The 14,517-nt window shown below is 38.6% G+C and overlaps 1 protein-coding gene across 1 annotated transcript in view; it reads right to left on the bottom strand.

Moving 5' to 3' along the window:
* Positions 1 to 642: 642 nt before the first annotated feature.
* Positions 643 to 14,517, bottom strand: part of LOC124262878 — a 237,732-nt gene continuing 223,857 nt past the window's right edge. Inside the window, exons 23-25 of the mRNA XM_046697461.1 lie at positions 11,550 to 11,779; positions 3,370 to 4,435; positions 643 to 1,127 (exon numbers count right to left, since the gene is read on the bottom strand). Coding sequence (XP_046553417.1) covers positions 1,102 to 1,127; positions 3,370 to 4,435; positions 11,550 to 11,779 — 1,322 coding nt within the window. The 3' untranslated portion in view covers positions 643 to 1,101. The remainder of the gene's footprint in view (positions 1,128 to 3,369; positions 4,436 to 11,549; positions 11,780 to 14,517) is intronic.

Below are 14,517 nucleotides of genomic sequence, written 5' to 3' on the forward strand. Positions count from 1 at the left end.
TGAGGGTACTGCAACCTTGTAACAGAGTTATTCCCCTTGGACCATCAGCCATGGCAATTTAATCATTGTGTATAAAAAGTCCAAGCATGCATGGCAGTCTTAAACCACCATCATCCACTTGACTTTCAGTTAAAACCAAACAAAAAGAGAAACTTGATTAGAACAAAAATAAGTATGAAAATTATTCGCTCAAAATTAAATTTGAAATCTTAGGCTGCTCACCGAATCCTTGTTCTTCAACATGACCAAATCAATGCCAAAAGAATAAGAGCTATGAGACAATGATAAAATGAACACATTCAGTAATGATTAAAAACATTCACAAATGTAATTACATTGATAACCAAAAACCTGAAGCAGGATGAATTGATGATATGACTCACAGTAATGAAATATACCTTGGATATTCATTGCCCCCTTGAGAAGCCACAACAGACTCAATATGACATAAATACAATTACATACAAAATGCGATGGCTCCATTATACTTAATGATACTGCTCAAAAACGTTAAGGAATCTTCTAAATTACTATAGGTAACGTGTCAGTAAGTATTGTAATATGGAACAATTCAATGTAGTGATTGGCACATACATTACCAGTAACCATAGTAATATGAGGATTTGAATGGAACAGTTTTTGGCAGTACATGTTTTTGTGCAGAAAGATCCAAGAATCTGTTTCACAGAGCAATCTTTGCACAATTGAAAATAGGTCTTTGTTAAATTATAGGGAAAACAACCACAGTGCTACTACAGCTTTGTGAAGCTGGGTCTGGTCTATGGTGATGGGTGTCCATCATAAAGCTGTCAAACAGGTCATCTCAATAGAAGACAAGGGAACAAAATGTCATATCAAATCTATTGTGGCTTTTCATTAATCTGTTGAAATACTTGACAGGCTTTGTGAGAACATGCAGGAACCGTTAAACATGCGTTATAATGTCGTACTGCCTAGGCATGCAGTGTTAGTTTGTACTGGTCCATGTGTTATAATGTCGTACAGCCTAGGCATGCAGTGTTAGTTTGTACTGGTCGATAATGTTTATAGTCACCGACAACAAAATAGCAGCAGTAAGCAGAACATAAACTAGAATGTCCCTCATAAACGCAGGGAGAAGGACTCATCTGAAACACACAAGTCAGTCACATTTAAAACACTGTGAAAATAAGCTGAGAGAAAACAAAGGAAGAAGAATTAATTCCAGATGTGTTAACATGGCTTGTTATATGTCCTTTAAGCCTGCACAGAACTGATCCTGAACCATGTTATACCACAGAACCACAAGTTCGCACATTTATAGCTTTATGAAATATATGCTGGTGTAACCCCATGAAATCACCGTAATCAAAGAATATCTGTAAATGTTTGCAATACATCACACTAAACTTTCTCAGAATTTGTATGGTGTAATTGTATTCATAAACTTTATGGCTGCCTTGAGAATGAGACTTAACCAATGATGGACCAGATAAATATTTCATGTAGTGACTCTTCTAAGTCTGTGACAGTTGAATAAAGGACACATACCAAGAATCTCAACTTAAAGAAAAATGAGAAAATATTAACAAAACATAAAAATTAGTGTTTGTTAAATTTAAAGGCAGTGAAGAGAATATAGATGATCTGTTTAAGGAACAGTGTACAACTACACTACTCAAAAAGTGAAGGGCCATCGGATTCTTTCATATTGCAACAGTGAATCTGATACTAACTACAGTAATGTGCAAATTGTTCTCAACTTTTTTTGAGTAGTATTCATGAATGACAGATTAACAACAATAATATGAAAGAATCAAGTATCCCTATATTTTTTGGAGCAGTATATTTTGTAAAACAATGTTAGATAATCTTGAATATGTTCAACAAGACAAAACAGATCTGGGTTTCCTAGTTGCCAAACTATTGAGAAGTTGAAGTTGAAATACTTTTTACATATTGTAAACCCATCCAAACCAGTGAGATATAATCCACAAAATTCAACCTTTGACTGTGACGCTGAGTTAAAGATACTATTTACACATATACATCTAAACACATTATATGTAATCAGACTTCCGTCAGATAAAATAGGATGATCCCTATCAAAGGTTGAATAGAATAGATTGAATTTCATTGGCTCGTTTGTATTACAAGAAAAACCTTTCCATGTAGACTTCACACTATAGTGATTCAAGGGATTGAACTCTGCTAAAAAACACAGCTGTAAAGGTGACAATGTCTGCTTATTCAAGAATCCATACACCTCACACCACATACCTTACAAGGAAAAAAATCATTTCAGTTAGTTTTGAATGGATTCAGAACTCCGTGAGCTATTTCGCAAGCTTAAGAAATAATGTTTGATCAGAAAGTATGTTTCCATACAATTACGTTTAATGATAAAACCATCTGTGTGTGAACATCACAGAACAGATACGGAACTGAATGTAGGATTGTCAATAGAAATGAAGAACAAAATATGTCCGTGGTACGTAGACCCTGCTTCAACGTTGGCCTGGTCATCAGTGCGAGGATCTCCAGTACCAGGGATCAGGCATTGCATATTTCAGCTATTTCAGACAGATGTTACCGTACTTGACAAAATAAATGCTCTGTACTGGTCTCAATAACTTGTGAAAGGTAATACATGTCATCAAATACAAATCTTCTATAGTGATAAAGTACCTTAACAGGTTCAGTCGAGGTAAGCCTTAAAAAATCGGTTTCTCCTAAATTTCGTGACAAAGATCCATCATGTTTTAGGTGAGTGTGTAGAAACACACAGGTAATAATCTCTTTATCCAAAGAATATGCCTCAAAAGAATAATCATCAAAATAATATTCTCTACTCAAAAGAAGTCAAGGATTACTCGATTCTTTCATAGCATGAAGCAATCAAGAGTCTTATATTGGTGACACATGACCTGTAATAATTGAAAGAATTGTGTAGCCCTTAACTTTTACTGAGTAGCATATTAGATCATTCTTGTAATGGCAAATGACATTGGTTCATCAAACTGGTTTATCACATGACTAACTCTACTTACTATTCCATAAAACAAGTCATTAAACTGGTAATTCCTTGTACTGGTATTGTTGCTTGTAAACATTTTTTTGGTCAGAGAAAATCCACATGTTGACTGAAATTTGATGTTCCTAAACAAAATCATGCATGACGATATAGAAAAACAAAACATTGAAATACATCAACTAAATAAGAAAAGTTCATTTCTACGATTTTTCACCTTGCGCAAACCTTTCAGAAGTTAATTTCAGTTATCCAGCAACAGAATATCTATAACAAAGAGCAGTCATTATGTCAAATACGGTAAGGTATGGGAGTAGGAAGAGGTCACATGGGTTATGAATAACAGACACATTAATTACTTTTTAACTCTTTGAGTGTTTTCAAGAGGGTGCTGAGGAGTGAGGCGAGGTTTGTGGCCTGTCGCATGAGATATTTCATATGAGGGTCCGTAAGGGGTTTCCCGCACGCCGCGTTTGCTGCATTCAAGGTACTTTTGAATGAATTGGATACTTTAATGACTTCAAAGCCGAGGTGCTGTGCTTGATGAACGGACTGCATCATCAACATAACGGCTTGACTGTGGAGGAAGAGCTTGGCTAGCGTGTGAATGCCCTTGTCTAAATTCACAGCCAGTTTCTCCTTCGTGTGAGTAGCACTACTGACTAAAAGTTTTGCATCATTGACGAAATGTCTCGTTTGGCTGATAAGCTCTTCACGACACATTTGAAATTGTTTTTGACTACGGTCTATCCTTGAAGCTTTTAAGGATTCCATTGTGGTTTTTAAGTCTGTTAAAAGTCTTTCAACATCGCTTGTTGCCTTGTCAAAATCTTCCACTCCGTAGGAATGTGACACAACATATTTCACTGAATCTGTCACACTGCCACTAACAAGTGAATAACTCTCCTCTGAAATTGAAGATCTCCTCAAAATTGGGGGTGGCTCAGTCTTTGGGACACTATAGTCTGATTTGACACTCCCATTCAATTTTGAGAATTCTGTATCCCTCGATGTGGTATCAGAATAATCCGGCTGGGTTTCATCTTCAAATGATATTGTCTTTTTTAACTTCACAGGCTCTTTAGGAAGAGAATCAGTCTTATCAAGTTGCTTCAACTGAGATGCCATGTCACGGAAGTCATCAAAACTCTGGTACACCTCGTCATCTTTAATTGAGCTTGTTGTCATAGACAGAGGGCGCCACATTTTCACTGTTGCGTAGGGATTGGCTTTAATTTTATCTCTGCTCTTTTTACTTAACATACTACTGTCATCCTTGCTCTGAAATTTCTTGCTTTTTGATTGGTCAGTTTTGGACTTGGCAGAGTGACCTCCCCTTAACCAGGTGCCTCCCTTTTCAGTCTTTTCTTCAGAACCAAAAACTGAAGAGAGGGCTTTTAAAGGACCACTCCTCTTGGATTTACTCTGAAAATACAAGAAAGAAATATTTACAAAAAAATTCAACAACATTCAAAAAAGTGTATGCTGAAAGCAAGTGAAACAATGTAAGGTGAATTACTTCCACAACCACGTAGATTAACAAGTCACACAAGCAAAGTTTACACAGAAAATTACCAAAGCAAATATCTATTAAGAAAGAGATCTGGAAAGACTCATAAATAAATGTAGAAAGAATAGGATTAATTCAGAAATGATCTTAACTTGTACATTTAATGCCTTCAATAGTTACTAGAGAAGATGAGCCACCAAGTGCACTTACTAACACACAAAACCAACATCAAATTTATTATGGTTAGAAGTGATCAGTAATTTGAGCCATTTCCATGACAACTGTTAATTGCATGTCAAATTAGACAATACATGGTGATATTTGTTAGGTACGTGAACCAACCTTGTGAAATGTGATAGTCGTGAGCTACATGCCATTCCCAGCCTTAACTACAAACATTTACACCACTCTTTGAGGTAGGGCATGTATTCAACTTCAAGAAAAACCTTTCAGTTTCATCAGAGACCATATAATATGTGGTCTCTGGTTTCAAGCCATTTTTAGCAATGATACAACCTTATTTATACAAGGGGACACCAGAAATCCGACGTCTTTCACAATTAAATCGGGTATTTCCTATCTGTGTGCATGGGCGTGTGTGTGCATGTGTCTGTGTGTGTATGTGCATGTGTGTGTGTGTCTGTGTGTGGTCTATTGCCACACTCAGCTGTATTCAAGATGTGTGACAGAAGCCTTCAAATAATCAAGACTTGACGAGACAGTCCAGTGATCAATACTCAACATATCGATCTGAGCTCTTGGGTAACACTGACACACCACACTGGGGACCAGTTCCACAGTCCAAGTGGGGGACCAGTTCCAGAGTCCCAGTGGGGACCACGGTATTCTAAATACAACTGTCATCCAGTTTAATCAATTAAAACTATTTACTTATCGTAGTTTTTTCAACCAAATATAAAATTAAAAGACAAATTATTTTAACCCATCCAAAGATAATACCTAGTCCTGCAATATATAGGGAATCTGTTTACAGCTAATTTGTGCTAAAACTATGGGACATAATGACTTCAACAAACCTTCCACCTGTAATGGTAGTTCCCTATAGACATGCAGGACAATGTCATCACATATCTTATATGTTGTCTTTATGTAGTATTCACAAACTATTCAACAAAGTGATGTTGGTGCTACTATAACAACCGTTATCTAACACAGATCTAAAATAGTCTTTGAGCTAACATTGCTTTTTTGGATTGAAACCAAGAACATTCTGTCTGAGTGAGTGAGTGAGATGGGTTTCCTTCCACTTTGAAATGCGTTCCAGTTATATCATGTCATGTCAACTTAATGAAGAGAGAAAGCTCACAGTGATGCAGGTGTCAACATGGTGCATATTTTCCACTTGGTACGGTGCTCACAAACTAAGAAACATAATTGGTCAAACTGGCATTCGAACCAATGGGCACAGGCATGTCCTACTGTGTGGCTACAGGTTGGAAACATACCAGCTGTACTGCACAGGCCCTCGTGTCTTTGCGAGGATTAAAGATTTTATAAAATATATACAAAAATTTGAGATGACCCCCGACTCGAAATGCTTCACAGTATAATACATTGACATGGCCGGACACTTTGGTACACCCTACCCGACTGCTTTGCCAATCGCTACGCTACCATCGCATGCAATCAATTAAAATTTAATGTAAACATAATCATGGATGATTGGCCTATCGAGCACCACTCATGACACCTTCCAATTCTTTATTGTTATTTCTGCAAGTCGATTGAAACCCGATTTTGACTCTCAACTAAACGATCTTGACACAAATGGCTGACGATATATCCGCACAAAACGGGGGTGTGGTCGAAGCAAGCCCTCTGGTTGGTCAACACTCCTAAATCTGCACATTCTATACAAATTCTCGGGAATTTTTACTTTATCGACTGCTTGACTTGGAAGAAATGTAAGATTTTTTTCCCAGCAATGGCTTCTCAAAAGAAAGCATCATTTCTAAATTTCTCCTTAACAAATCTCTTCCCTTGAGATAATTTATCATCCTGTACACAACTACAATGCATAAACTATATTTCTACAACAGTGATAAATGTAAACGTTCCCCTATCCTACAATCAGTTTGCAATGCAATGTGTGCTCCATAACTGTTTCTGACAGCCCAAAGTCCTCACAGAGAAGAAAACAAACTAGGTTGAGCGGAATGATTCCCATTACATGTTCCCATGTCAGATGCAACATGTCACCTGTAGGTATAAACAATGACATAAACCGCTGGCAGTCCAAGCTGACTGGAATATAGAGGAGGGCCTTGTTGTAGAATCACTGGACCTACTCAGCAACAGCATGTGTTTTCATGTCATCTGTAACTCATGTGCTAGGAATACCATGTGAAAACATGTGTTTACTTGGCTTGTAGAGACGGGACATGAAATCAATGTAGTTAGTTCAGATTTTAGAGATTGAGGAAGTGTTTCTGAGGAAAATTTATTTACTTTGCCTGTCAAGTATCAGGCTACACACTCCATGAAGTTTGTTGAGATTTTAAAGATTGAGGAAATGTTTATGAGGAAATTTTATTTACTTTGCTTGTTAAGTACCAGCCTACAGACTTCGTGCAGTTTTTAAGATTTTAAAGATTGAGGACATTTTTATGAGGAAATTTTATTTACTTTGCTTGTTAAGTACCAGGCTACACAATTCATGCAATTTGTTCAAATTTCAAGACTCTAGGCTCAAGAATTCTTTCTGAGGAAAATATCTTTTACCTTATTAAGTAAGAAGAGACACAATTCATGCATTTAGTTTAGATTTCAAGACTAGCCTCAAGAAATGAAACAATTTCATTATGATAATATTATCTTCCATATAACTAATATTTCAAATAAAATAAAAATAATTTATGTTTCAAAACACTGATATTTCGGACATCATCCCCAAGATGTAACGAAGAAACATACCACTATGCCAGAGATTCCTCCTCAAATGACCTACAGCCACAATATAGAGAACACATGACAGACTCTTCTGATGTATTTACATCCCTAGAGATGTTCACCATCAATCATTCTGATCACCCTCATTCATATCACACCTTCAGCCAGGCTGTTATACAATCGTATCCACCACCTGTGCTGATCACTTGTCATTGATTATTGATGGGTGTCAATCAAAGCGACAAACAGGTGCTGTCTTGTCACAGTTATAATGTAGCAGTTTATCATACTTGACAATGTAGCTGGACAGTGACATGGTTGGACCGTTTAACACTGAACATGGTATACATGACATGTGCCATCGGAAAAATGTTAAAGAATACCCAATATTTATATCAGTAGCTATTCTGACATGATAGATGAATGATAATTGTATGAATAAATCGGGCATTCCTTAACTCTTTTGAGTGGTATAGAATGTTTGTTGTTTGTTGTCATACTCAGCAGTTTTCAAGCTATATGATGACAGGTGTACATAATCAAGTCTGGGCCAGACAGTCCGTGACTGACATTGCTAGCACAGCCCCATGCCTGACCCGATCCATTAAATGCATCTTAAGTTTGTCTGTTTGTTGTTTAACACCACACTCAGCAATATTCCAGCTATATGGCAGCTGTCTGCAAATAATCAAATTTGGACCTGATAATCCAGTGATCAACAGCATGAGCATCGACCAATGCAATTGTGATACAATGACACGTGTCAACCAAGTCCGCTGACCACCCGATCCCGTTAGTCGCCTCTTACGACAAGCATGTGTTACTGGGGACCTGTTCTAGCCTGGAATCTTCACATGGATCATAGAAGGCATGCACTTATCCTTGACAGTACATTTTCCACGATCACAACAAAGACAAACATCATTACAAGTGAGTGAGTGAGTGAGTTTGAGTCTTCAGCATCACCACAATGATTAACTCCAGAAACATGCTTCACACACTGAACACAAGTGGGTATGAACCCAGGTCATTAACAATACTACAACCACCAGACTAAGGTCATTAACAATACTACAACCACCAGACTAAGGTCATTAACAATACTACAACCACCAGACTAAGGTCATTAACAATACTACAACCACCAGACTAAGGTCATTAACAATACTACAACCACCAGACTAAGGTCATTAACAATCATTAACAATACTACAACCACCAGACTAAGGTCATTAACAATACTACAACCACCAGACTAAGGTCATTAACAATACTACAACCACCAGACTAAGGTCATTAACAATACTACAACCACCAGACTACCCATCTACCCCACATAATGTAAGGAAACTGTGTCTTTTGATGAACTAATTAGACAAAAGGTACGTAAAGAGAGGAAAACAACTGTTAACAAGTATCACATCCAGAGCAAATCTACTCTCTCATCAATCACCTCATAAATGTTACAGCTGTGAAACCTAACAAAGATACTGACTTTCTTGTGAAATACAACCTCGTAACAACTTCACCAGGTCAGTCTACAATCGCGTGATGTGTTTAAATGTTACCCTCCAATTCAAACTAAACATTATCAATGAATTACTTTTACCAAGTGAGTGAGTGAGTGAGTGGTGTTTTTCTCTGCCTTGTACAGAATTCTGATTACATCACGGTTTGTCTGCAGCATGTGTAAGGGGAGTGAGTGAGTGAGTGAGTTTAGTTTTACACTGCACTCAGCAATATTCCAGCTATATGGCGGCAGTCTGTAAATAATCGAGTCTGGACCAGACAATCCAGTGATCAACAGCATGAGCATCAATCTGTGCAATTGGGAACCGATGGCATGTGTCAACCAAGTCAGTGAGCCTGACCACCCGATCCCGTTAGTCGCCTCTTACGACAAGCATGGGTTACTGAAGATCAATATTCAAACCCAGATCTTCACTGGTATGTGTAAGGGGAAGACACAGAGACTGTAGACAGTCGCCACGAGGAGAAATTGACACCCTTGGATATAGTGGTGACACCTAGCAACGTGAAGAACTCGATACACTCGATAAGTTGACTTGTGATCCAAACAGCTAACTACCTCGCTGTGATATCTGCACCTGAATGACTGATGGGTTAATCGGGCTGTTCCTTAGCTTACTGAACATTTATAGGAAACCCTTCTGTCATCAATGATCTTAATGATCCAGTCACCTTCTCTTAAAGTTATTTGAAGTACACTCATCACTAGCCAACACTAACAGTTCTTAGTACATACATACATGTCATCTCAAATCTACATGAAGCTTTTCTCTAAAACCTGATAACTGAATATTTGTTTCATCGACAGTACTTTCAAGTCTTCGTATCAAAATATATTGTCTTTACCAGATCATTAAGAAAGAAAGTTTTTTAAAAGACTGAGCGAGGATTGTTTCAACAGTGTTCCAGTTATGTCAGATTAATATGGATGACAGTCTGAAGTAATTCAGATCTCAGACATATATATGGGATCTGAACCCAGGAACAGAGGATTCTGGTATGTGTAAGGGAAGCAACTCCACACAGCAAAGAGAAACACTTTAAAGAACTGGTACACCCATTCCTATTTCACAACTGTACTGACAACTGTTATTGTCCCATTGATAATAATAGTGCATATTTATAATGCACACATATTCACGCTTGTAAGCGTAGCCCATTAACACAGCATTTGTGATTTACAGGACTCCCATTGCACACATCAAATGTGAACAGTATTATTTCTTATCAGTGAAGTCTGCCATCAAGGTATTTCTATCACCAAATCTCTAGAGAGTGATTGTGTTTGGAGTGTTTGCACAAGCTGATCATTTATAACTTTTTCAGTCAAACTTTGACACCAAATGCCATTTAGAAAGTGGTTAAATGTAACATATCTTACATTTGACACCAAACACTTGATGCAGAATATACTGCTGACAGAGCCCAAACCAAATACAGACCCTCTGGCTCATCTTCCACTGACAGCCCTCACAGATGTATATCTCTTGTTGTGTTTCAAGTAGTTCAAGTAATATGGAGTTAGTACCTACTATATCATCATCAGTGTTTAATGATACAGTATACAGTGACGCCTGGTTAGACATATGTGGCTGCAGTACATATATACTCCCTTCTTTATTACGCTTCATATTCCTATAAAATACGTATATTAAATGAGAAACCCTGAGAAAATTTAATGATTTTTATTTTTTTAATATTTCAAACTACCTTTGACAGAAAACAAATATTTCATTTCAGAAAATATAATCTGCCTATTCTGAGATCATACCACACTATCTGCTGATATCTGGAGCACTCAGTCTCAGCAAACATTAGTCAGTACTTACAAACTACTTTCATAGAAATCACTTGAAAGAAGGTCATCAAAGTTTCTGAATATAACATACCAGGCTCCTACACTATGTCCACGAATAATGGCCACCGCCTTAACAGTGAGGTGTCATATTACACATGAAGAAATGACATTTTTTCTAACCAGATTTCACAATTATCCCCGAGAAAATATCATTTATTAATAATTAATATAATTCACAAATACAAGTACAAAATCATAAATCATAAATATTGAGCTTCATGTAGAACAAATTTTAACATTTAAAACCCAGATGGTGAGTTCACCCTACCTTGAACATGGTGAAGGATGTCACAGTTTCAACAGAAAACCACTCATCAGTAAACAAAAAAGTCTGTCCGTAAGTCAGCTGATATGGTCCAGAAACCACGGGGAATGTCGTTTCCAGTAATTCACGTCATTTTGTGAATGAGGTCCCGAGTCCCTCTCAACAGGAGCTGTTGACTCTATCAGTCGTCCAGCTCCATCTGCTATGCGAACATAGAGGTCGCCACTTCACCTATGTGTGACTTGATTTACAACCTTTCCAGACGGTGCAGTGACCCACGACTACCTCGGTATAACATAGTCCGTACCTTCTACAATCATCACAACTCTACTAAGCTTTCTGAGTCAGATGCATCACAGATTAACTCGGCAGAAATGAATTTCAATTCCAGATTGTGACTGGCTTGAAACTGAGACGTGACTGAAATGTCATGGTATAACGATGACAAAACTTCAAGACCTCTTACCTGTTTGTTTGACAACCTATTGCATACCAAGGTTGTAGAAGTTTTACGTTTATCGCACGGCTTGTAAATTATCCCGAACTTGAATATATCTCCAGAAAGCAAACAGTGTTCCTTCTCTGTCAGTATCCGGGTGTACACTGAACCTGGAGGATGGCTTGGGGGGAAATAGGCCAAGAATTTAGGCAGAGCAGGGTGGAGTTTGTGGCTGGCCCAAAATTTAAAAGCAATCTCTCAGTTTGAATAGAAACAGGTTATCATGGACTAGCTGGTCTTTTCAGAAGAGAGGGAATGTTGACTAGAAGGCTGATCCCTACAGGGTATTGTACTGACAGAAGACAATGGGCGTCCCTCCCCCAGGGAGGCTGAAGATTGCAGTCTTTGTGGGGGAACAATTCAACCTGCAATCATTTGAGGGACGCACTGAGCTTATACACAATCATATTATGTAACAATATCTTAACAACTAACTACTCTACTTGTTCTCATCTGAGTAGAACCTGTTCTCTCTTCAGTTTCCCACTAAACATTATCCTTCATCAGGTCAGTCTCCCATGCAGTACAACCCCTTCATCAGGTCAGTCTCCCACTCAGTACAACCCCTTTATTAGGTCAGTTTCCCACTCAGTACAACCCCTTCTACAGGCCAGTTTCCCATTCAGTACAACCCTTCTTCAGTTGTTCTCAGTCTGAGTAGAACCTGTTCTCTTCCCATTCAGTTTCCCACTAAACATTATCCCTTCATCAGGTCAGTTTCCCACTCAGTACAACCCCTTCATCAGGTCAGTTTCCCACTCAGTACAACCCCTTCATCAGGTCAGTTTCCCACTCAGTCTAACCCCTTCATCAGGTCAGTTTCCCACTCAGTCTAACTCCTTCATCAGGTCAGTTTCCCATTCAGTACAACCCCTTCTACAGGCCAGTTTCCCATTCAGTACAACCCTTCATCAGGTCAGTTTCCCACTCAGTACAACCCCTTCTACAGGCCAGTTTCCCATTCAGTACAACCCTTCATCAGGTCAGTTTCCCACTCAGTACAACCCTTCATCAGGTCAGGTTCCCACTCAGTCTAACCCCTTCATCAGGTCAGTTTCCCACTCAGTACAACCCTTCATCAGGTCAGTTTCCCACTCAGTACAACCCCTTCTACAGGCCAGTTTCCCATTCAGTACAACCCCTTCTAAAGGGCAGTTTCCCATTCAGTACAACCCTTCATCAGGTCAGTTTCCCACTCAGTACAACCCTTCATCAGGTCAGTTTCCCACTCAGTACAACCCTTTCATCAGGTCAGTTTCCCACTCAGTACAACCCTTCATCAGGTCAGTTTTCCACTCAGTACAACCCTTCATCAGGTCAGGTACAGTGCATTATGTCACTGTCAGTGTAATCTCCCAGTGCAAGAAGTCAACAAAGCTTCAACACTCACAACACGGCAGAGTCAGGACAGACCAACAACTATTGACATGAGACATGCTCCAGTTGAAACCTGATATGCAGCTCATGACATGTGACGCCATGACAGTCCACGCAGTGCAAGCCTGTGTAAGTGTCTTCTTTTCACACAGTAATACCTAGAGCATGCACACTCCCATATACAAACATTGACAGAGAAGCAAAATTGTACATTTAAAAAAATGGATGTTTTGAAGCAGTGATAAAGAAATAGTTTGTCTCCCCAAAAATTATGTATGCAATAACTGGTATTTCACACAACAGGTTGGTTTGTGATTAAAAATAACAAGCTAACTGGTATTTCATACTTTCTGTAATTATAACTATTCCAACATTTACACTCACACAGAATTTAGATTTGTGACACGTCATAATTCCTACTTTCATGAGACAATACCTTTCGTGCACAAAATATTCCACATCATGGAATAACAACATTATATCCTGGACAGGGTAGAGAACCTAGAACCAATTCCATGAAGTTTGGCAGTACTTTGTCACACCTTACTATCCAGATACATATCACCATCTTACTATCCAGATACATATCACCATCTTACTATCCAGATACATATCACCATCTTACTATCCAGATACATATCACCATGTTACTATGCAGATACAGTTTACGCCGATACTTTACTATCCAGATACTTTACTATCCAAATATCCATTGTGTAACCACCTGACCTAGCTATCCAGACATGTATCACATCACCACCTGACTATCCAGACACTTATCACATCACCACCTGACTATCCAGACATGTATCACATCACCACCTGACTATCCAGACATGTCATCACATCACCACCTGACAATCCAGACATGTATCACATTACCACCTGACAATCCAGACATGTATCACATCACCACCTGACTATCCAGACATGTATCACATCACCACCTGACAATCCAGACATGTATCACATCACCACCTGACTATCCAGACATGTATCACATCACCACCTGACTATCCAGACATGTATCACATCACCACCTGACTATCCAGACATGTATCACATCACCACCTGACTATCCAGACATGTATCACATCACCACCTGACTATCCAGACATGTATCACATCACCACCTGACTATCCAGACATGTATCACATCACCACCTGACAATCCAGACATGTATCACATCACCACCTGACTATCCAGACATGTATCACATCACCACCTGACTATCCAGACATGTATCACATCACCACCTGACTATCCAGATATACATGCAACCAAAAATGATTGTACCAATCAAAAGTCAAGTAGCATGAAAACTGAAGTACTGATAATGGGAGGCAGTAATACATAGTTAACCACTAGCTGTAAACATAGAGTAGATAAATATAGTGGGGATCAGGACATTATTCACAATTTCTCCACTTAATGAAACAAGATGAACAGGGTGCTGCTGAAATTACCAGTTACACCGGGACACAGCATCATGAGGGTGGGACCCAGACTCCATCAGTTTTCATCAGTGTTGTGTATGTGGGAAATACCAAGGTTATA

The sequence above is a fragment of the Haliotis rubra genome, unplaced genomic scaffold (genome assembly GCF_003918875.1).
Source record: "Haliotis rubra isolate DU_JTF1 unplaced genomic scaffold, ASM391887v1 Scf86, whole genome shotgun sequence".
NCBI classification, from domain to species: domain Eukaryota; kingdom Metazoa; phylum Mollusca; class Gastropoda; order Lepetellida; family Haliotidae; genus Haliotis; species Haliotis rubra.